Source organism: Ursus maritimus, unplaced genomic scaffold (genome assembly GCF_017311325.1).
Source record: "Ursus maritimus isolate PB19 unplaced genomic scaffold, ASM1731132v1 scaffold_29, whole genome shotgun sequence".
In the NCBI taxonomy this organism is placed as follows: Eukaryota; Metazoa; Chordata; class Mammalia; order Carnivora; family Ursidae; genus Ursus; species Ursus maritimus.
In genome coordinates, this window is record NW_024425452.1 from 4,271,687 (window position 1) to 4,294,528 (window position 22,842).

Here is a 22,842-nt window from a genome sequence, read left to right on the forward strand (position 1 = left end):
ACACCAAAATGAGGTGACTTTACATAATACTGCATATCAGATACTTTCTATAATAAATTAAGAAAAACCCTATGTCAATTTCAGAGATATATAATAACAGTTCTGGCTTCCTACACCCACGACAGAAAAATTATGCTTGCTAAGTTCAATTATCTTTTGAATCAACACGATTTTCTCAGTTTCATAACATTCTGATATAAAACAGGCCATACAATTAAAAGAACTGACATAGCAGATTACTATGAAGCCACGTAAATAGAAAATCACAAGATTCAGCTGCCAACCAAATAGATATTTGGATAATTTCTAAGCTACATTATTTAACAGAAGCAAATATATTCCACTGTGATGGGAAAGTCCACACTGACACTGTATCAGTATGTTACCCAGCACACACATGTCACATTGCTCTCAGCTTAGCGGTTTTTTTTTTTTTTTTTTTTTTAGGTTACCTTCCAGAAGGTCATCCTCATCTATGCCCTTGACAATCTTGGATTTGTAGTCTCGGAAAAACATGTACTTTAGCAGTCTTCTAAGCTTTTTCTGTTAAAAATATGAAATAAGAAATCTTATACATTACATTCACTTTGCTGATCACAGAATACTATGATAACTAAATTTAATAAACTTGTATCCTAGGATCCCTGGGAAAAATACAGCAATTCTTAGAATACTATGGAATAAAAGATGTCATCGTATTAAACATAAAAGCTAGAATACAGGCATTTTTAAAAGCAGTCTTCATTTGTAAGTATCCAAATGTTCCAACAATTACAGTAATCGCTTTATTTATTTATTTATTGGTCTAATAAAAAGTTTTAAATTCTTTCTGAAGATTGTGATAAATATCACACTCTCCATACTAAGATAATTACAGTGATTTATAAACATCTAGACAAGAATTTTGTAACAACTGCTTTAAAAAGCCAAGCAAATTTCCTTTTCGTTGTTTTTTTATTCTCTGGAAATCTTTTTTTTTTTTGTATAAAGAGTTGGTTTATGTCTTATATTTCTGAAAACATTCTATAATCTGAGAAATATGTTTTAATGAGACTCAAAGCTGATGAATGATAGTTGGGTCTCGATGGTTTTCTTTAGGTTTATTAGAAGACCACAATACTGTTTAACTTTAAAGGTAGCTGATAATATTTTGTAATTTGTTGTGTGCTTACATTTAGGCTGTATTATAACTGGTTCCTGACCTTCAGGTTTAAGATTCCTAATTATGGCTGAAATATAGTGTATTTCACAACGCTCTTTTACACGCATCTTATTTGATTAACCCTGAAATACAGACAAATATAATCCTCTCCTTTTTATATACAGGGAAAACAGGTTAAAAATAGTCTTACAACTAGAGCTTAGCGGGGCCAGAAGTAAAAGGTAAGCTTTGGATTTCAGTTTCTTTATTTACGATTTTAAGTAAAGTGCCTACCATATAGGACCACTGGGATGAATAAATGAGAATGTGTGAAGGTGCCTACAGCAGGATAGTAAACAGTAAATAAATATGCATGAATATAAACTGGAATTAGGAAGAGAAAAAACATGCACCTGTAAATAGTTCTGCTACCCGTCTTTTGCATTCAATACTTTAGATTTTATTTTGTCTTATATTACACCTACGTAAACTAATTTTGTTTGGAACACATCAGCAGATAAATACAATTATTATTTTGAAAGGAAAGATGAGAACTCTGGTAGCTATATTATAGCTATGTTCTCAGCTGATGAAAGGATTCTGGTTAAGAGTCCCTCTGGAGGGGTGCCTGGGTGGCTCAGTCGTTAAGCGTCTGCCTTCGGCTCAGGGCGTGATCCCAGCGTTCTGGGATCGAGCCCCACATCAGGCTCCTCTGCTGTGAGCCTGCTTCTTCCTCTCCCACTCCCCCTGCTTGTGTTCCCTCTCTCGCTGGCTGTCTCTCTCTCTCTGTCAAATAGATAAATAAAATCTTAAAAAAAAAAAAAAAAAGAGTCCCTCTGGACAGCAGAGGGGCACTGTCAATTAGTGTATGTTCCTGGAGTTTCACTACGATTTTAAATGTTGACTTTCCCAAAAGGCAGCAGAAAGTGTCAATGTGGACTGTGTTTTGTGGTAGCTTCTTTACCTCTGTCATGAGAAAGAACAGTTGATTGGACATACTCCGTAAAGTACTAATACTAACTCCACTGTTCTGCAGGGGCCTTCACGAAGGACCTTGGCTCCAGGTCCTCATTTCTGTCAAAGGCAAGCTCCTTCCTCACAGCACCACTGCTGCCTGGTACCTATTAGTCCTTGGTCCTCCAAGTATAATGAAGTCACCAAATCCTGCATATTTGCACTCTTTACTATTCTCTGAATTCTGCCTTCCTATCCACTTCCAGAGCCACCATGCCCAGCACATTTTGCCTTGATTACTGAACCAGCATCTCGGCTGGTTCCTTTGCATCTGGTCCACTCTACATACAACTGCATGAGTCTCAGACACCTCCATCTCAATAAATCCTTCAGCCTCTGATCTAATCACACAACTCTGAAATTCTGCTTCTTCAACTAAATCATACAGATTTCCTAAACCAGATTATAGCTTCTTGATAGTGAAGACATTTCCTTTCTCTTCCTTTATAGTCCTCATACAATTGAAGAGTTAATGAAGTTAAGAATTTATACTATTTAGTAGTAGACTGGTCATGGTATGGTTTGTAGGTCTCTGAATCTTACCATATGAGGAAGAGAAAATACTTGATCTAAGTTTAGTCAACCTTCAGTCAATCAGAATTAAAAGATTTCATGGATATAAAGTAACTGGATATTGGAAAGGATGTTAACAAGGTTATCCAGAAGGTCGATGGGATGTCTTCTGATTTGGGGAAAAAAAAAAAAAAAAAAAAAAAAAAAGCAAGCCACGAGCACACAAAAATGGTGGAAAAGGAATGGGTATGTGTAATGAAAAGGCCTGGAAAAAACAAAGAAGAAGTGAAAGATGGACCATCAGAAACCAAGCACTGCCTGCTCATTTGGGATAGCAGCTACCATAACACATGGCGGTTACTCTGCTAATTTTTGTACATGTAACCTTAAATGACACTGTCATTAAAACGAGTGTAAAACATTATAAAATATTTTCAACTAGCTACTCATGGGAGATAGGACAAAATTAGACACGTAAATACCAGCTTAAATATTTTAATTATCAGAGTTCAAAGAGTAAGAAAGGTACCTTTACCATAAAAACTCTAGACATTATTGTATTTATGCCACTGAAAGACTCATTTTGATTGACTGTTTTCCTATACACCACTGTCACAGAATAAACCCTGAAACAAACCCTGGGAAAGCCTGTAATCTTGTGTAAAATTAGAAGAAAAATAAATATGCCATTCAGCTCTATCTCACTTATCTGAACAAAGCACACGATTGATATGTAATGAATATTATGGAAGAATAAGTGAGAATTAGTTGGCAGCAGAGTTCTACACCAGTGCCATGGCCCTTGTAAAACAAATATCACTTCTCTTGCAGTAAACCATTTTGTGCAAACTCTGAAGACTAAGACATCAGTTTAATAGTTGTATTCCAATTTGAAAGCTATATAACAAGGATACAGTTCCTCAAATAAGTGTAATTAAACACCAAACATGGCATGTTAATACAATGAAATTGTTTTATATTACCTTATCTTTGCGCATCAAAAACAGAAGGTCTTCGGCAGAGATTACCCTTGCTCCCCGAAGCTGAGAAATTTCAGCGGCTTGCTGTAACTAACAACAAAGAGAACTTAGGGTCTTTTTCCCTCAATAATCTAAATTAAATATACTACAGTCATGATGTCTCATGAGAGATAAATATACTAAGAGTTAAAAACCTTTGGGAATAATCTTACAATCACATTACTGCTTTTAAAAGCGAAATGTCTTATGTTTTAAAGTAAAAAAAAAAATGCAATTAAATTAACTTATAAGCCCACCTGTAACTGATACAATAAACAGAAATCCCTGATTTCTTTCATGCAAAAGAAAAATCATGTGCAGCTTCCAGAAATGCATTAATGCACCTGAAAATAATTTTATGAAATTTTATCCTCATATCCATGTGAGCAATGGTTTCACTCAGTATCACTAGTTGAATAAGTATATTATTAATCTGAGCTCCCATGCTGGTATGATTTGAAATAGGCCCATTCAGAACTTTAAAAGATCAACAAAAACAGTAGCTGTTTCTAATATCCAAAGGAAAAAAAATAGTTTTAGTTTTGGCAAGTCTTCAGTGGGCAAAGGATTCAGTCCATAAATCATAATACTGGACTGCATTAATTTCTTTCCACACTAATCACATGCACACAAAAAGTTAACTGTATCTGGAATGCACAACACAAAACATACTGCATGAAAAGTTAGATTCCCCCTGAAATGTTCATCTGGGCCCTTATATCTACAAAGTTGAGAGTTTTCTGGAATTCAGAAGTCCTAGAAACACAATCTTACTTGAAAATGACCTGGAAAATAAAAGAATGTGAAAAACGATAGTTCTATTTTTTGGCAAAGGCAAAATCGGTTTCTTATTTTGATTAGTTGGAAGGAACATAAAATACGTCCAGATGAAAAAAATAAAGATGCTGGGGAAAACACTACAAATATGTGCCTGTAACTTCTTCCAAATTTGATCAAACCATGGTGATTGCACCACACCATCTCTAGCCAATATTATAAAAATATTTACATATAAAGGCTGTTCTTAAATGCATTCTTCTTTGAAAGGAATAAATCTAATATATTCCTGAGAACTGATCTTTAAAAAGTGACACACTGTTATCTTAACAATTATAAGGAATCAAATGGTACATTTGTACTAAAGAAATTCTGCTCGAATGTTTAAGCGATTTTGCTAAGTAAGCTTCAAACCCTGTCTAAATACACAGACTACAAAATAGACTATAAACTCCCCTATGTGTCAGCCTTACCACTGAATTTCCTGGATACTGGTGGTTGGTATATAAACATAATTCTACCTAAATATAGAAATTTAAATTTAACTGTGAGCCATTTAAAAAGAAATCTTAGGGAAAGGTTTTAAAAAGATGAGGTATCTACTCAGAAACTAAAAGTTTTAAGCAGGAAAAAATCTGAACATATTTTTCTAAAAACTGGAAGGGTGTCAGGGAAATATGTGTACACATGTTTTTTCAAAGAAAAACATTTCTATCACAGTATAAAATACACACAATCAGTGTGGAGAAGAATACGGGCTCAGGATCCATTTGAATGCGTAGACGTATACAGAGAACACACGGGGAACCAGAAGGCAGCCCTAGCAGGTAACTTTGTATTTTCTTTCGCAAAGGATGGTGAGGACTTGACAACTGTAAAGTACTATACAGACAGAAGTAATTTCACCTATGTTAAGAAAGGGTCAGAAGAAGTATATATCCCGAAAGAGTTTTCCCAATTAATCGTTTATACGACATATCAAGAAATCATCTCTATTTATAATCCTCTGCAAAAATGTCAGTTTACAAACACATTAACCAGGCAAAAAACCCAGAAAATGTAAAATAAAGACAAGGAAGAGTAAGACATTTTAAAACACCTTTGAAAACCAGTATATGTAAGGAGGGCACGTATTGCATGGTGCACTGGGTGTTATACGCAACTAATGAAGCATCGAACTTTACATCAAAAACCAGGGATGTACTGTATGGTGACTAATATAATAAAAAAAAAAAAAAAAGAAAACCAGTATATGACTGCCATAGGGATCTGGAATTTATGTCATGGTATGTGGTCATAATTAGCAGCCAAAATTTAACTTCGGTTTTCCTCTATCTGATGCCCTAATTTCCTTCATCTTACTTTACGCCCTTACTAGCACGGGCACTGCTAGAATTCTCCTAATATGCCCCGGACCTTCAAGAAGTGCCTTGATGTGCCTCATGCTCCAAAATTACCTCTCCCAGACTCTGACCTCTTCTCTACAAAGTGGGGAGAGCAATCTTGTCAGCTAATTACAGTGATCACACTGTAAAAGTGTGTATTACGCATTGGTTTCCTTCTAGAAATTTTTCTCCATGCCTACCAGAAAGAACAGAGAGACTCCCCTTTAACAATACAAAGCTTAAAAAGCTTAAAAAACAGGTTAGTAGCTTGTCAGTCCAGTTCCACAGAATGCTGAGCTCAGAATTGGTGTCTTTAACGTGAAAGCAATTCTAGAGTCAGGAAACCGAAATCACAAAATATTCCTAATAACTTAGTGTTAAAAAAATTGATTCTATATTCTAAGAAATTCCTCAATTTCTTAGTCTTTGAAACTCAATGCACATTGTACTTACTTCATTACTCACTGTTGCAAGTTAAATATTTCTGATAGTAATTAGAATAACATGAAATAATGGTACACTTCACAATTTTTTATTTATAATGAAAGTAGTATACATTTAATTGTGATATAAAAATGCAAGAAAATAATGGAGCACAAAAATACTTTAGAGCAATCACTAGTAGAATGAGTACACGAACTTAATTTTCTTAACTATATGGATAAAGGTATGGTAACAGGAACCTTAAGATATTTATTAGCAACTTAATAAAATATTGTGCTACATTATTATTTCACCACAATAGCAACTCATGTACAGCATGTTTTTTACTGATAATTTTTTGTTCTTCAAAGTAAACAAAAAATAATATACTTGTAACAACTGTTTAAAAGACAAAAAAATTCCCTTTGCATATTAACACTCATCATGTCTGCATTTTGAAGTATTTTATGACCCTTTTCTGGAAGTTGAATATAAAAAGGTGCTTTCTACTTCCACAGTATTCATCCTAATCTACGCTTGTGGGGTTATTTGCTTACTGGTTTCAAAATTTCAGTGTCTCCAAATTGTGACGCAATCCAGATTTAAGTGCTAAAACGATCTTGCTCAAATATAATGCTTGTAATTCTTGTTCCAGGATCTATGAGAAGTCACTATTATCTAACTTCAATGTGGTCTTTAAAGCCTGACTGACTCACAGATTTTCACTATTACTTCATTCTCATTATATTTCTTTCTTTTTCTCATATAATTCTACATTTAAACTCCAATAATTTCAATTGTATTTTCACACTTCTGTGCATTTGTATGATTAATTTTATGTGTCAACTTGATTGGGTCACAAGGAGCTCAGACATTTGGTCAAACATTATCCTGGGTGGGACTGTGAGGGTATTTTTGGATGAAATTAACATGTAAATAGGGAGAATAAGTAGACTGCCCTCTCTAATGTGGGTGGGCCTCAACCTATCAGCTGAGGAACTGAATAGAACATTATCACCTCACACCTAACAGAATAGCTAAAATCAGCAACACAAGAAACAACACGTGTTGGCTAGGATATGGAGAAAGGGGAATCCTCTTGCACTGTTGGTGGGAATGCAAATTGGTGTGGTTCTCTGGAAAACAGTAAGGAGGTTCTTCAAAAAGTTAGAAATAGAAGTATCCTATGATCCAGCAATTGCACTACTAGGTATTTAACCAAATAATACAAAGATACTGATTCAAAGGGATACATGCACCCTGAAGTTTACAGCAGCATTATCTACAATAGCCAAATTATGGAAACAGCCCAAGTGTCCACTGACTGATGAGTGGACAAAGAAGATGTGGTATACACAATGGAACATTGCTCAGCCATAAATAAGAATGAAATCTTGCCATTTGCAATGACGTGGATGGAGCTAGAGAGTATTATGCTAAGTGAAATGAGTCAGTCAGAGAAAGACAAACACCACATGATTTCACTCATATGCTGAAGTTAATAAAGAAAACAAACAAGCAAATCAGGAAATAGACTCTTAACTACAGAGAAGAAACCTGATGGTTACCAGAGGGGAGGTGGATGGGGGGATGGGTGAAATAGGAGATGGGGATTAAGGAGGGACTTGCTGTGATGAGCACTGGGTGATGTATGGAAGTGTTGAATCACTATATTGTACACCTGAAACTAATATTACACTGTATGTTAACTAACTGGAACTTAAAAACTTAAACCATAAAGGCCAAATAAAAGGGAATGGAATGCTTTCTGCCTACCTTGAAATGGAACATCAGTCTTTTCTAGCCTTCTCACTTGGACTAAAACATCTCCTGTTTTTCAGGCTGGACTCAGGCTGGAATTACATTTCACCTCTCCTGGGTCTCCAGCTTGCCAACTACAGAACTTGGGACTCCTCAGCCTCCATAATCATGGGAACCAATTCCTTACTATCTATCTACCTACCATCTTTCTATCCACCCATCAATCCACACACACCCACACTCTTTATTGGTTCTGTTTTTCTGGAGAGCCCTAATATGGAACTATGCTCAAATTACGAGAAATTCTTGATTCTTCATGGGATGCGGCACATTCTTCTTTAAAATAGAGGTTTTAAAATAATTTTATCAAAGGAAAAAAGATCTCTGATTATCTTCATACAATAGTGTTTGTTACCTAACCTAGGTATGAAACTCATATGCTCAGTTTATGTTAATTATACTTGTGTTTCTTCTTTATCTTCCCCAGTTATTTAACACTCTCATTTCCCAACTACATTTTGAATAATATTTCTAGGTCCAGGACCACCATTCCCCAACAGGCAGTTTATAAATGTTTGTCAAATGCTGGCAATCCATTTCCCCTTGACAACTGTCAGTTTTCTTGTCTTTGATATAAATGAATTGGGCTAGATGAAGTCAATAAACTCTGCATTTGTCTGGGACCCATATAAATTCAGCAGAAAGATTCCTCTAAAGTTCCAAAATGTCTTAAAAGTACAGCAAAATTAATTTTACAATTATTAACATCCTGAAAATATTCCATTTTAACCACACTTCTGTTGGACCTCTTTCCTTCGGGTTTTAATAAATCCCTGGATCTTACCTTTTTGAGGATACATAGTAAATAAATAAATAGTAAAAGGCAAGAGTTGTTGAAAGCTAGGTTATGAAAAGCTATATTATGAAAAGCTAGGTTGTCCCCTGGCCTAAGATTTGTTTGTCTGTCTTTCTATCCATTGGTCTATCACTCACTATTTACCAGGCCAGACTCTAGGTCAGACAATGAAAGGACAGCTCTGCTTACAACTGTACTTCTCAGCCGCCTATCCTCTCTGAACCTCCATGTTGTGACTGAAAGCAGCGGAAGTTCGGAAATCTGGATTCCAAGTCTAGCTCTACTACTCACATATTCACATAACCGTGAGGTCAGATACATCAATAACTTTCCTAGATTTGTCTGTTTATAAATATATATATTTTTCCATTTGAAATGGGTAACCAATGATTTTAATGACTATTAGGAGAGTTAATAATCTTAGCAGTAACAATAGCTACCATTTATTGAGTACCTAATTTGTACCAGGCACTGTACTGTGTGTTATATATAATTCAATTAATCATTTTTAAAGTGTAAGTTAAAATATATACATTAAAAGTCAAACAATACTCTAAGTTTTACAGGACCACCTTACCGCACTTCTTTCCAGTGATTCTGCTTCAAGAGGCAACTATTTTCAACTTGTTTAGCTTGTTCTGCTGTTACTTACCTCTATATTGGAAATATATTTATAATATGCTTGTTTTCTTTATTTCTCAGCTTTAAATACTGTCAATTCTTACTATGGAAGATAAAGAAGACTTAATGTTCTCAGATGCCTCTCATTTAACCATCTCCTTCCTCCCCTCTTGATCTTATCTATAAAATATAATTTAAAAAATTAATATCCAGTGTTTATATTTTTAGACCATGTAAATACTATTATAGCTTGGCTACTATGAACAAATTTCTTTTTACAATTTTTAAAAACATTTTTCTTGTAGTTAATAAGTTCCTTGATTTGTTTCTTTGCTTATTTTTTTGTGAACCTAACACTGTTTCACCCCAAACTCTGAGAGATTTAAAACATGTAAGGATTTCTTTCAGTTTCATTGTTTTTGTTTTCTCTCAGAGACATTTCATCTGGTGTCCTCCAACTCTTCAACTATTCCTTTTGAATTCTTAATTTCTTGATCCTATTTCTTGCTCTTTCTTAGTTTACTTCCTTACTTTGGTAGTTTTTAAATTCTTGAGCATAGATGTAATAGCTGCTTTAAAAACCCCTATCTGCTAATATCAACACCAGGTCATCTTGGAGTCTTCATTTTGTCTTTTCTCTGGGGTATGAGTCATGTTTGCCTGTTACTTCATATTTTAAGGAATGTGGAATTTTGTCTGAGATATTGTGAATGATACCTTATAAGGACTCTGGATTCTGTTATGTTCCTCTAAAGAATACTGATTTTTTTTTTTTCAACAGGCAGAATGAAAACTACGAAACTAGAACGAGCTCAGACTGCAATACCTTTCTTCCTCCTTCAGTGGTGGGGCTATAGCTGAAGAATACTGCTAGTTTCCTGAGACGGGTTTATGGAAATAAAGTTTTAAAGATCCAGTATTCTGAAAATTCATTTAAGCCACCCTCATATTTAGTTGGTAAACTGAGTATGGAATTTGAGATTAAAAATCATTTCCCTCAGAATTTTAAAGGCATTGCTCCACTGTCTTCTAACTTAAAATGTTGCTGTTGAGAAGTTAGTTATTGTTGTTGTTGTTTTTATTCTTAAGCTTTGATTTTTTTGTCCTCCTCAGAAAAACTTTGTATTGTTCTGCTCATATGTGAAATTCTGAAATTTCATGGTGCTGTGCCTTGGCGAGAGTCTTTCTTCATATATTTTCTTGGTACTCACGAGGATACTGTAACCCATATATTTCTGTCCTTCATGTCTGGTAAATTTTCTTGCATCGCTCTGAAAATTTCTTCCTTTCTGTTTTCTGGGTTCTTTTAAAATGTCTGTTAGTTGAATGTGGGTAGTCTTTGCGCCTAGAATCTCTAATACCAGAGTTCATTTTACTCAACCCTCCAGAGAGAAAGTCTACACTATTTTGCCAAACAGATAAAGGATAGTTAGACTGCCTATATGGTTTTGATAGGGACTGGGATAAAATTACTTCTTTACACTTTCTACAAATCTTCCTGCTTTTCTTTTTTTTTTTTTTTTTAATTTTTTTTTTAAAGATTTTATTTATTTATTTGACAGAGATAGAGACAGCCAGCGAGAGAGGGACCACAAGCAGGGGGAGTGGGAGAGGAAGAAGCAGGCTCATAGCGGAGTAGCCTGATGTGGGGCTCGATCCTACAATGCTGGGATCACGCCCTGAGCCGAAGGCAGACGCTTAACCGCTGTGCCACCCAGGCGCCCCTTTCCTGCTTTTCAACCAACCCAAGACTTCTTTCTTCAGAGGTACCTTCAATCCTGATTTTTTTCCAGGTTCCAAGGTTTCATTTTTCTCAGGAGTTTTAACCTTTTGGCATTTCTATCCACCGTTAAGTTTCCACGATTTTTTTTGACATATCTCATCTGTTATTTAATCTCCCATTTTGTCTTTGTAGGTTTATGCCTCTTTAAATTATTTTGCTGTCATTTAGTGTGGTTTCAGAACGGCTGGAGATAAGCACATGTATCACCCATGTTTAAGCAGAAACTGATACTCCTTCTTTTAATGTTTAACATTTATTGAATGTACTATCTTATGCTTCTTGTCGTCTATATATTATCTCATTTAACCCTTATGAAAAACCTATGAGAGATGTTCAGGTACAAAAAACTGGTACTAAATAACAAATGCTTAACATCAAGCCATTTATCTTTCTCTCCAAGATTAATTTCTCATTCAGAATACAGGAAGGTATGATCTTTAAATCAAGTCTTACATTGCATAGAAAAGACTAACCACAAAAACATTTATTTGCCTTTCGAAACATTTTCATTACTGGCAATGAAATGGTTGCCAAAATAAAAATGGTTTGGATCAAAACATCCAAGCCAGTTGCTTCATGCAGACACAGCTTAAGGACTGAGCACTAGCAAGTGTTTGAAACGGAATGGATTTGTAACTAAATACAGTTAACATTCAGGATACTATAAATGTAAGATATATGACTTCGTATTTTCCTATCATATGATCTCCTTATTCTTTGTTGGTGACTGGCCTTCCACTGTCTTAGACATCTGAAATATAAACAAGTATATAAATTGATAAAAGATGTGCCTAACTTTTTAGAGTTTCATTTTAACTCCTCTTTTTAGAATAGTAAGTCAAACACAGTTAAGTCAAGTTTTTAAAAAATATGATAAAGCTATAATTATCAGTATCTCATGACTCAAAGAATTCATTTTTATTTATATACGTATTTTAGAGAATTACCAAGCCACAATCAATATAAGCCTGCAAAGTTTTAAAAATGTCCAATAAACAATGGCAGCATTTATTGTATAAGAACAGCAAACTTGACAAGGAACTAGTTCTTTGGTTACTCTTATTTAAATATGAAATTAGGAGAACAACAACCATGTGAAAGTTTTCTTTTAAACTATTTTGCATAGAAGTTATTCATAAGCAACTTAAGTCTAAACACATCAAGCTTTGCAAGTAAGCAAAAGAATATGTTGGAAACTTTTTAAAGTTGAAATTAAAGTAATAAACTAGGTTATAGTTTAAATAGTATACTATTCTGGATTATACCTTAACTACCATACTAAACTGCATAATAGTTTACATACTATACTATTAACTAACTATAGTTAGTTAATTTAAAATTTAATTATTTACTACTTAACTATTAAAACTAGAATACTATTTAACTGCTTCAACCAGTATACAGAAACAGAGAAGGAGGCAAACCATAAGAGACTCTTAACTATAGGGAACAAACTGAGGGTTGCTGGAGGGGAGGTTGGTGGGGAGATGGGGTAACTTGGGCACTTGATGTAATGAGCGCTGGCTGTTACATGCAACTGATGAATCACTAAATTCTACCCCTGAAACTAATAATATATGTTAACTAATTTGAATCTAAATTAAATATAAAAATTTAAAAAATAAACTAAAATACATTAAAATTGTAGAAAGATGGTAGATCTTGACTTTGCTCTACAGTCTACATAGCTATTGTTCAGTTACTCAATAACTCAAAATGATACAGTGTAAAGATCTAAGGATGTATATTTTATTTGCATTTCTTTAAAATTTTAAAAGCATAAACATTTTGATAGATTACAAAATGTGTACTTTTTTTGTCTACAATTAAAAATGACTCTTTTTTTCTCTGCTCATTTCATGGCATCTCTGTGCTTCCCTCCACATTTCCTTCTGTTCCCAGTCTTCTATAAAGGTGCCCACTCAAAGAGTTGTGGCCATTAGTTGTTTCTTCAAAGGACAAAAGTCTAACAGGTAAAAGACTGAGTTAATTACTTTTCTTTGGAACTCTGCCTAATTTTTCACATGATAACCTGATTTCATTTCACCCCAGAATGTTTAGGAATAAACACAAGTCTCGAACTAAATCTTCCTGGTTAGATCAGGTTATTAAAAGCACTGAATTACAAAAGACCACACACAGAGCAATGTAATGGCTGGAAAAATTTCCAAATGGAAAGAATAAAGTAATCCTACAGAATAATCATGAGAAATGAGGAAAACTTATTTCTAATTTTATCTCTATTACTATTACTCTTGTTTTGGCAAAAGCAATTTTATAATTTGGTCCTTTTGTTGAGAAAATACATGCAGAAAGTGCCAACTTCAGAATTTTAGAGTTATAGCTTCTGATGCTAGGTCTCGAACCTGTTCGATGCATGGGAAGGGCAAGGGTCTGCTATGAAACTCAGTTAAGGTGTGGTCTCCTGCCAGTACTGTGTATCGACCTCCTTTTATGGTCTAACTCAGCAGCTTATCTCCATGTGGACCACTACAGAAACTGATTTCACAAACAGTTTAGTCAAGAAGCTTTAAAAAATCATTAACTTTAAAAAAGTTTCCAAAACCATCTTGTTTTCCCTTTCATAAAATTTTAAAATGCCTATGGTTTGATGCTTACGTGAGGCATTGTCATGCAGCATACAGTAAGCCCTGAAGAGTTGCTATCTACACTTATTCAGATGAAAATTTAAATTGCAAGGTTATCATAAAAAAGTTTATCATTTCCAGTATTCACAAAGATTACAGGCTGTTATTAGACTACTGCTCAGTACTAATGACTTATTTCACCACAAACAAATTTAGGAGATAAATAATTTGGTCGGATATATACATATACATATATACACACAATACATATATACCATGTATATATGTGCACATACGTGTATGTGTATACATACACACATACGTATTTCTATGTCTATAGAGTGTGTATATCACTAAAATCCCTTTTCTTAACAAGTTTTTAAAGAAGTAACTCTCATCTAAAGTTAAAAAGAAAAACTAGAGTACTTTTGGTAGAGACCTAACAGCTTCCGTAATAACTTCTCATGTTGAATCACCCCAACATGAAATGTAATGCATGCCCTAATGTGCATACGTTCTTGAAGCTATAGTTTTAAACAGAAGAGTGGCTCTTTCTCAGGTTCTTAAAATGGGAACTAAAGAAAGGTGGACACCACATGAGCTCCAAAGATGCCTTGGCTTTTACCTTCTGGTTCTAGTTTTTAACCTTAGTTTACATTTGGCTTCATAATTAAATGCTTGTATCAATGAGAGAAGAAATAAAGAAGAAAAGCTCAAAGAGGTGAGGTGCAGGAGGGAGTCAATTAAAAAAAAAATCTACTTAGTCAAACCAGTAGAAATAGAACCAATCCAATTAATTGTATAAGTATGGAAGGAAGTATGAGGTTGGATCATTATTTAGCATTAATGACTTATTTTACAATAATGCTCACCATGGTACACAAATCAGCAGGTGATACAGCTAATTATTCCAGTATCCTACCCAGTAGTTCCACATAAATTTGAAAGCCAAAGTCAGTTGCAAAATGGGATTAAAGCAATGCAATTACTAATGCATAAGAAAGATTGGTCTGTATCTGATTCTAATCCGCTCTTCGCTTTTATCATATGATGAACAGAGATAATTTGTATATACTTCCCCCTCAGTCTGTCAGAGAAAGTAGCCCTTATTCAAATTTTGTATTCAAACATTGCTTGCATAGGAAAACCAATCAGTGTTGTATATAGTATTTATCAAATTAGAAGATGTATATGTAAAACTAAATGAAAAGTCAGGTTTCCTGGGCTCAGATGTCAGTCCCATATTCTACTCAAGAATTAAAAAGGTTATTACAAAGGGCTCAAAAAGTGATACGGTAAAGATCTTGTTACACTCACAGGTCATTGTGAGGATCAAATGAAATAAAGTATAGGCACTTGGAGGACTAAAAAGCACCATAAAAGCATAACATATTGCTTAGGAATGACTGACTCATTGCTGGTTAGAAGTTGAAAAAAGTAATCTGTATAGGAAAGGAAAAAAGTCTACTGATAATTTGGAAGCAGAGAAAATGTTTTAGATTTGTTACTTAAACCCAAACCAGGATATTCTTAAGAGATTCCTTCACATCTAGCTAAAATGGTACAACCATTCAACAACGCTCCCACAGTCACATTCTGAGAAAGCAGACAACATAGAGAGGACAGAGTCCCACATTCTTCAGAAATTGCAAGTGAGGGCCACAGCCTCTCTGAGGTCTCCTCTAACTCAAGCATTGACCCAATCACCCCCTTTCCGTTGTGCTTCTGAAGACATCATAGGACTTCAGCCAGCTTACCACTTACTGCCCTATTTTGTAAAGATCTTTTTACAAGAAGAAGGCTTCCCTTCCAGAATGCAAACTCCATTAATGCAGTCTTCACAGACCACATAAAGGTTATTAATCTTAAGAGAGTTTCAAAGACATTGCTACAGATTATCTGAAATGTCTAAAGAAAATATTCTGACTCATCTGGAGTTTCCTCAGTTAGATACTAGCCATGATGAATTTCCAGCCTAAAGGCAAATCAAGTTGTGCCTCCAACTCTAATCAGGATTTGTAGGAAACATCAATTTATATAATTTATCTGGCTGAATCTCAGCTAATGTATGTGTGTCTGGGGTATCTTTGGGGATGACCCATATGGGATCACTGATATTTACTTGAATATATCAGTCAGTTTATCGGTCAGGGGCTTGGAAAAAAAAAAAAAGATAGCATAGTTAAACTGGGAACTTGGAGGTGAGTTTAACAGAAACTATTTATGAAGATGTGGGGAAGGTTTAGGGAAACCACAAGGGGTAGTGTGGTACCCTCCTGGCTCGAAGAGCAACAGGAGGCCATTAAGAATCCCAGGTTTCGAAGCGTAAGGGGAAGGCAGCCACCCCCTGAGCCCGGAGGCTGGAGAAGCCCACCATGCCGCGGATACAGCCACCTTTGGCCTTACATTCATTCATCCCACTCTCAGCAATACCGCTGGTGTCTCCCACTGGCCAAACTCAACTAGAAGTCAAAGAGCAAGAGCGATCTAAAGAGATGAGCCTCCCAGGGCACAGAAAAGGCAGAAGAGTGAAAAGTGAGTCGAGAGAGACATTAGATGTCTATTATCACACGAGTCGTCAGACTTACTAAGGCTACTTTCCCCCCTTAAATACCAGAAGTAGCATGTTTGCACTTTCTTTTAAAAATGCTTCTGTTCAGACAATTTAAAAACAGAAATGGGTGGGAAGTGTCCTCCTCTAAATAAACAATGTGAGCTGGTGATGGAAATTATAATTCTAGATTTGGGGACTTAATTTAAGGAAGGGCAGCACCAGTATATGAAGAACGAGAACACAAACTAGCACTTACAGAATACACGACAAGATGACTGACATATTCGACCTATTTTTAAAATTGTTAGTTTTTCTAATCTTTGCAAAAATCCTATGAGTTAAGGGATATTAATATTTTACAGTTTTTTTAATTGATAAGGGAACAGCAGCTCAGAGCATTTACACGACGAAGATGGGATTGGAACAGGTCTGTCAGACAATAACTCCCTGTTTCCATCGTATCCCATAGCTAGCAGACAGCTAACTTTTCCATTTTCCTCCTGTAAACGAATATTTAATAGTTCCCTCATATAAACTAATATTTAAATATGTAAAATTCAGTAACTCGACCAATCAACATTCAGCACTTTCAGAATTCAGACAGAATTAACAGTTTAATATAGTTTTTGTGGAGTTTTAAAAGTCTCTGATAAACCTGTAAATATTCTTGTGTAAACATAGTTAGGTTTTTGGAGTAGAAACATTTTTCTCATATGGTCCATAACAGATCTACTCTTAGACACATAGCAATTAGCTCAGAATTCTGAATGTGCTATTAAGACTTTAATTAAGGGGCGCCTGGGTGGCTCAGTCGGTTAAGTGTCTGCCTGAGGCTCAGGTCATGATCCTGGGGGTCCGTGATCCCGGAGCCCTGAGTCAGTCTCCGTGCTCAGTGGGGAGCCTGCTTCTCCCTCTGCCTCTGCCCCTCCCTCTGCTCATGCTCTTGCTCTCTCTCTCTTTCCCTCTCTCAAATAAACAAATAAAATCTTAAAAAAAATCTTTAATTAAATTCAAAGTTAGCAGTTAATGTTTCAGCTCTACCCCTCCATGTATGATCTTGTGCCAAATGATTACTGTGTCTTATCTTCAAGTCCCCATTTTTAATATGGGCGTAATGACACTTGCATTTCAGGTTATGTAAGGACCATGTTAAATTATATATGCAAAGTGTCTGGCACAGATTCTCAAGAAATATTCATTCCTGTTGTACCCTCACCATTTTCTGTCCCAAACGGTGTGTGTTGGAGTTCATGTGAAAAGCAAGCACAGAGCCTGATGAGAAGTCCTTCTCTCTGCCTCCTTGTAGGGAAGGGTGGAGATGGGAAGGGGAATTTTCACCAACTAATTTTATTCAAATGTCATAAATTTACAGATTTTGGTGTTGTCCCATCCTCATCAATATTTGTGCTCTGTATTTGTTTAAATAACTTATTTAGTTACGTACTGTCACAGTCATAGCTATGAATTAGAAGGGAAAAACTCCCGAAAATGATCTACTTTTGTGATAATGGCAAGTGGTGAATTAATGTAAGTAAGTACTACAAATACATAAATAACTTTAGGTAGAAAACTCACTTTGCATTTTTACTTCTCTAAAGCACCTAACCTAGTATATAGTACAAATAATTAAGACGAGAAATTAAAAATAAGAAAGGATAAGTAAGTTGGATGATTAATCCAGTTCTAACATCCCCGAGTGGAAGGTCTAGAAGAGAATACAGAGGCAAAGGAACATTTGAAGAAATAACTCAAGAAAATTTCCCAGCACTTAAGAACATAAGATTCCAGACTAAATCTACTAATTTTTCAACACAATGGATGAAAAAGGGCATACCAAATCACCAACCTCTCATTCATTCACAAATATTTATTGAGAACCAGGCACAACTCTTGATGGCAGGGATAGAACATTAAACAAAATAGACAAAGTCCACACTGTCATGGAGCTTATATTTTAGGGGTCAGGAGACACATAATAAGCAATTTAACATGTCATACTAATCCCTATGCTACCACAAAAAGAGTAAAAAAAAAAAAAAATTAAGAAACAAAAAAAAAAATAAGCAGGATTAGGTGTGCTGAAGAGATATGTGTGGGTTGTTATTTTATAAGGGTAATCAGGGAAGTGCTCATTATTAAAGTAACAGCTGAGCAGAAACCATTAAGAAGGGGGTGAGCCACATGGATATCTGGGAGAACATTCCACGCAGGGGGAAAAGGAAGGATGAAGGCTCTGAGGTGAGACCATTTTTGGACAAGACAGAGGAAAAGAAAGGAGGCTAATGTGGCTATAGAAAGGAGAGTGGTTACAGATAAGATCAGAGAGGCAGACAGGGTGGGTGCGGTGCATGTCAGGTAAAACATTCTACATATATTACTGTGAAACTTCGGAATTCTGAGGACAAACAGCAGATACTAGAAACTTACAGATATAAAGGAAAGAAACGGTTCACATGTAAAAGTTAAATAATTAGAATGTCGTCTCCACAAGAACCTTTAACACTAGAAAGTAATGGAGAAATGGCTTCAAAATCCTGAGGTAAAACAATTTCTAACCTAAAAGTTTTTGTATATAGGCAAGCTGTCAAAAATCTCCAAAGGTACAGTAAGCTGATTTAAGACATGCAAATTATATAAAAATTTACCTCCATGGATGCTTTTTTTCCTTATTTATTTTTGACTTATTTATTTAGAGTATGGCTGGCACACCATCACGAACTCCTTCTCAGAAAGCTAAGGGACAAGATATTCCAGCAAAATAACGGAAAAAGGAAAAAGAAAGAATTTTCCTTGGTTTATATCCTTGTAGGAAGTAGCACAGCATATAAGTACGCCACAGAGAATGAAATAAAATCCCCAAGACATGAAGGTAGATACCCAGGATGGTGGATGGGGAGCAAGCCTAAAGAGCAATCTCTCCAGCCTGGAACAAGTAGACAGAGGGGTTTAGGAAAGGTATTCCTAAACAAGATGGAATACCTTTTTTTATTTCTATTGAGAGGAGATTCACACTTGATTGAGAGCTGGGTATGGCTTACTGGCAGATAAATACAGAACTAAGCAAAAGGGTCAGACAACCGCTGCAAGGAAAATAAAACAAAAATTACAAGAAAATGCAAACACGATACTGCACAACTCGGCTATGGATTCAGGTGATCTCAGAGTCAAAACAATGTAAATAATGACTAACGAATTTAGTGAAAATTATGATATAACTATATTAGGACTATGTTGGAGCAGGAGTGGCTGTAGTGGAAAGGGCTGGTGGGTGGAGGGAGAAAAGGAAGGATGAAGGAATAAGAAGGAAGAAAGATTCTATGGGACAGATGAATAGGATGAGAAATAGATGAAAATTTGACAGAACGAAAGGGGCAGTTTATTTCAGTGGGAAAACAGAATTATTTAATCAATGGTTTGACAAACAGCTAACTAAAGAGAAAGAAAGATTTCATCTTATGCCAAATGTAAAAATAAATTCCAGATAAATTAAAAACTTAAAATGTAAAAGACAAAATGATACAAATCATGAAAGAAGATCCAGGGCCTACATCTACAATCCAAGGGTGCAGGAGACCTTCTCATGCATGGTTAGAAGTCTGCAAAGAAAACCTAGGCCTTGTGGGTGCTAGTCGCTCAAGAAGACGCCAGTGAACGGCTCTTGTATTCATGCCCTTAGATAGTTCTCTCCCACAGTGAATGTAGGCTGGGCTGTGACTTGTTCTACTCAACAGTCATAGAGGAGGTGATGTTCCAGGACTTTCCTGCCTTGACAATAAAAAGCTGCTGGAGCTTCTACTTTTGAAATGTTTAGAGTATGGTACCACTAAGTAAGACTCCGCTGGATAGACCACATTAAGGGACCAGACGGGGAGAGGAGAGGCTCTGAGTCTACAGAGGGAAGGAAGGAGGTCCAGCCTTCCTAAGAATCCTGGTCCAGACTCCAGACGCCATAACTCCAGGTACCATCTAACTGCAACCAAGGGAGAGACTACAAGCAAGATGAAAAGAACGCCTAGTCGAGCCAAATCACTGGACCACAAGAAATAATAAAAAGATTCTTTTAGAGGGACGGAGAGGCAGAGGAAGAGGGAGAGAGAGACTCTCAGGCAGTGTGGATCCCAAGGTAGGGCTCGATCTTACATTCCTGAGATCACGACCTGAGCTGAAATCAAGAGTTGGACACTCAACCAACTGAGCCACCCAGGAGCCCCAGGTGATTTTTGCTTTTAATCCCACTATACTTTGAGGTGGTTTATTACACAATAAGAAAAAAAATCTTACAAGATGATCTAGGACACAATATATACTATCAAGTATTAGAAAGACATCTTTATGGAAAGCTGGAAGTTCAAAAAGGAAAGAATAAACACTTAAGATTATATAAAATTTTAAAACATTTTCATGGATTATTTGAAAATTTCTACAATGCAATTTTAAGAGACGTAATGACTTAATAGATGTTTTTAGAAATTTGTAAGAAAGAAATCCGATAGAAAAACGTAGGGAGAATAGGAACAGGCAATTCACAGAAGAGCAAATCCACATGCCACCCGACATGAAGATGCTCAAACCACTATTAGATGGCAAATTAAAATGAGATATTTCTTCATGTTCAGTACTTGAACAAAAATTAAAAGGAGCTACAACTTCGATTGCTAGCAGGAATGGGAGGAAAAGAATCTGACAATGTATATTAAGATTAATCAAATAATATGTGATGAAAAAAAGAATGCTATCAACAGAGAAAGATAAATTATATTCTGCAGCCACCACATGTCCATTGACTGATGAATGGATAAAGAAGAGGTGGTATATATGTATAAAATGGAATATTACTCAGCCATAAAAAGAATGAAGAACTCTTGCCATTTGCAATGATGTGGATGGAGCTAGAGAGTATTATGCTAAGTGAAATAAGTCAGTCAGAGAAAGACAAATACCATTAGATTTCACTCATATGTGGAACTTAAGAAACAAAACAAACAAGCAAAGGGAAAAAAAAAAGAGAAAGACAAACTAAGAAGCAAACTCTTTTTTTTTTTTTTATAATGATTTTTTATTATATTATGTTAGTCACCATACAGTACATCCCCGGTTTTCGATGTAAGGCTCGATGATTCATTAGTTGTGTATAACATCCAGTGCACCATGCAATATGTGCCCTCCTTACTACCCATCACCGGCCTATCCCATTCCCCCACCCCCCTCCCCTCTGTAGCCCTCAGTTTGTTTCTCATAGTCCATAGTCTCTCATGTTTCATTCCCCCTTCTGATTACCCCCCCTTTCTTTATCCGTTTCTTCCCCTACTGATCATTCTAGTTCTAATGTTCCATAGATGAGAGAAATCATATGATAGTTGTCTTTCTCTGCTTGACTTATTTCACTTAGCATTATCTCCTCCAGTGCCGTCCATGTTGCAGCAAATGTTGAGAACTCGTTCTTTCTGATTGCTGAGTAATATTCCATTGTATATATGGACCACAACTTCTTAATCCAGTCATCTGTTGAAGGGCATCTTGGCTCCTTCCACGATTTAGCTATTGTGGACATTGCTGCTATGAACATTGGGGTGCATATGGCCCTTCTCTTCACTACGTCTGTATCTTTGGGGTAAACACCCAGTAGTGCAATGGCTGGATCATAGGGTAGCTTAATTTTTAACTTTTTAAGGGACCTCCACACTGTTTTCCAGAGTGGCTGTACCAACTTGCATTCCCACCAACAATGTAGGAGGGATCCCCTTTCTCCACATCCTCTCCAACAATTGTTGTTTCTTGCCTTGTCTATTTTTGCCATTCTAACTGGCGTAAGGTGGTATCTCAGTGTGGTTTTGATTTGAATTTCCTTGATGGCTAATGATTTTGAACATTTTTTCATGTGTCTGTTAGCCATTTGTATGTCTTCATTGGAAAAGTGTCTTAACTATAGAGAACAAACTGATGGTTACTAGAAGGGAGGTGGGTGGGGATGGGGGAGATAGGTGATGGGGATGAAGGAGTGCACACTGTGATGAGCACTAGGTGTTGTATGGAAGTGTTGAATCACTATATTGTACACCTGAAACTAATATTACACTGTAAGCTAACTGGAATTTAAATAAAAAACTTTAAGAAATAAAAATAAAAGGTCTAAAAACTGTCAAAAAGTAAAAAAAAAGAAAAAAAAAACCCCAACAACAAAATACAAAAGAAACTCCAAAAAACAACGTAATAGTTTCATTAATTGACTTAAAGAAGATTCAGTGATGTATTTTTTATCAAGAAAAACAAGATGCAGAAAGTATGTATAATATAATCCCATTTTTATAAAATAAGTAACAATGGGAAAAAACCCTATGCGTGCTGATGTTGCTATGCAGGCACACATATATCCATACACATATATTAGGGCACGGAGAGAAAGGGTA

General features: G+C 35.7%; 1 protein-coding gene across 3 annotated transcripts in view; it reads right to left on the bottom strand.

The window, feature by feature from the left end:
- The window catches only part of SUPT3H (SPT3 homolog, SAGA and STAGA complex component), a 535,848-nt gene that overhangs the window by 173,072 nt on the left and 339,934 nt on the right, over nucleotides 1-22,842 (bottom strand). For all 3 annotated transcript variants that reach the window (XM_040643551.1, XM_040643550.1, XM_040643552.1), the window contains exons 4-5: nucleotides 3,652-3,738; nucleotides 453-543 (exon numbers count right to left, since the gene is read on the bottom strand). In XM_040643551.1, coding sequence (XP_040499485.1) covers nucleotides 453-543; nucleotides 3,652-3,738 — 178 coding nt within the window. The remainder of the gene's footprint in view (nucleotides 1-452; nucleotides 544-3,651; nucleotides 3,739-22,842) is intronic.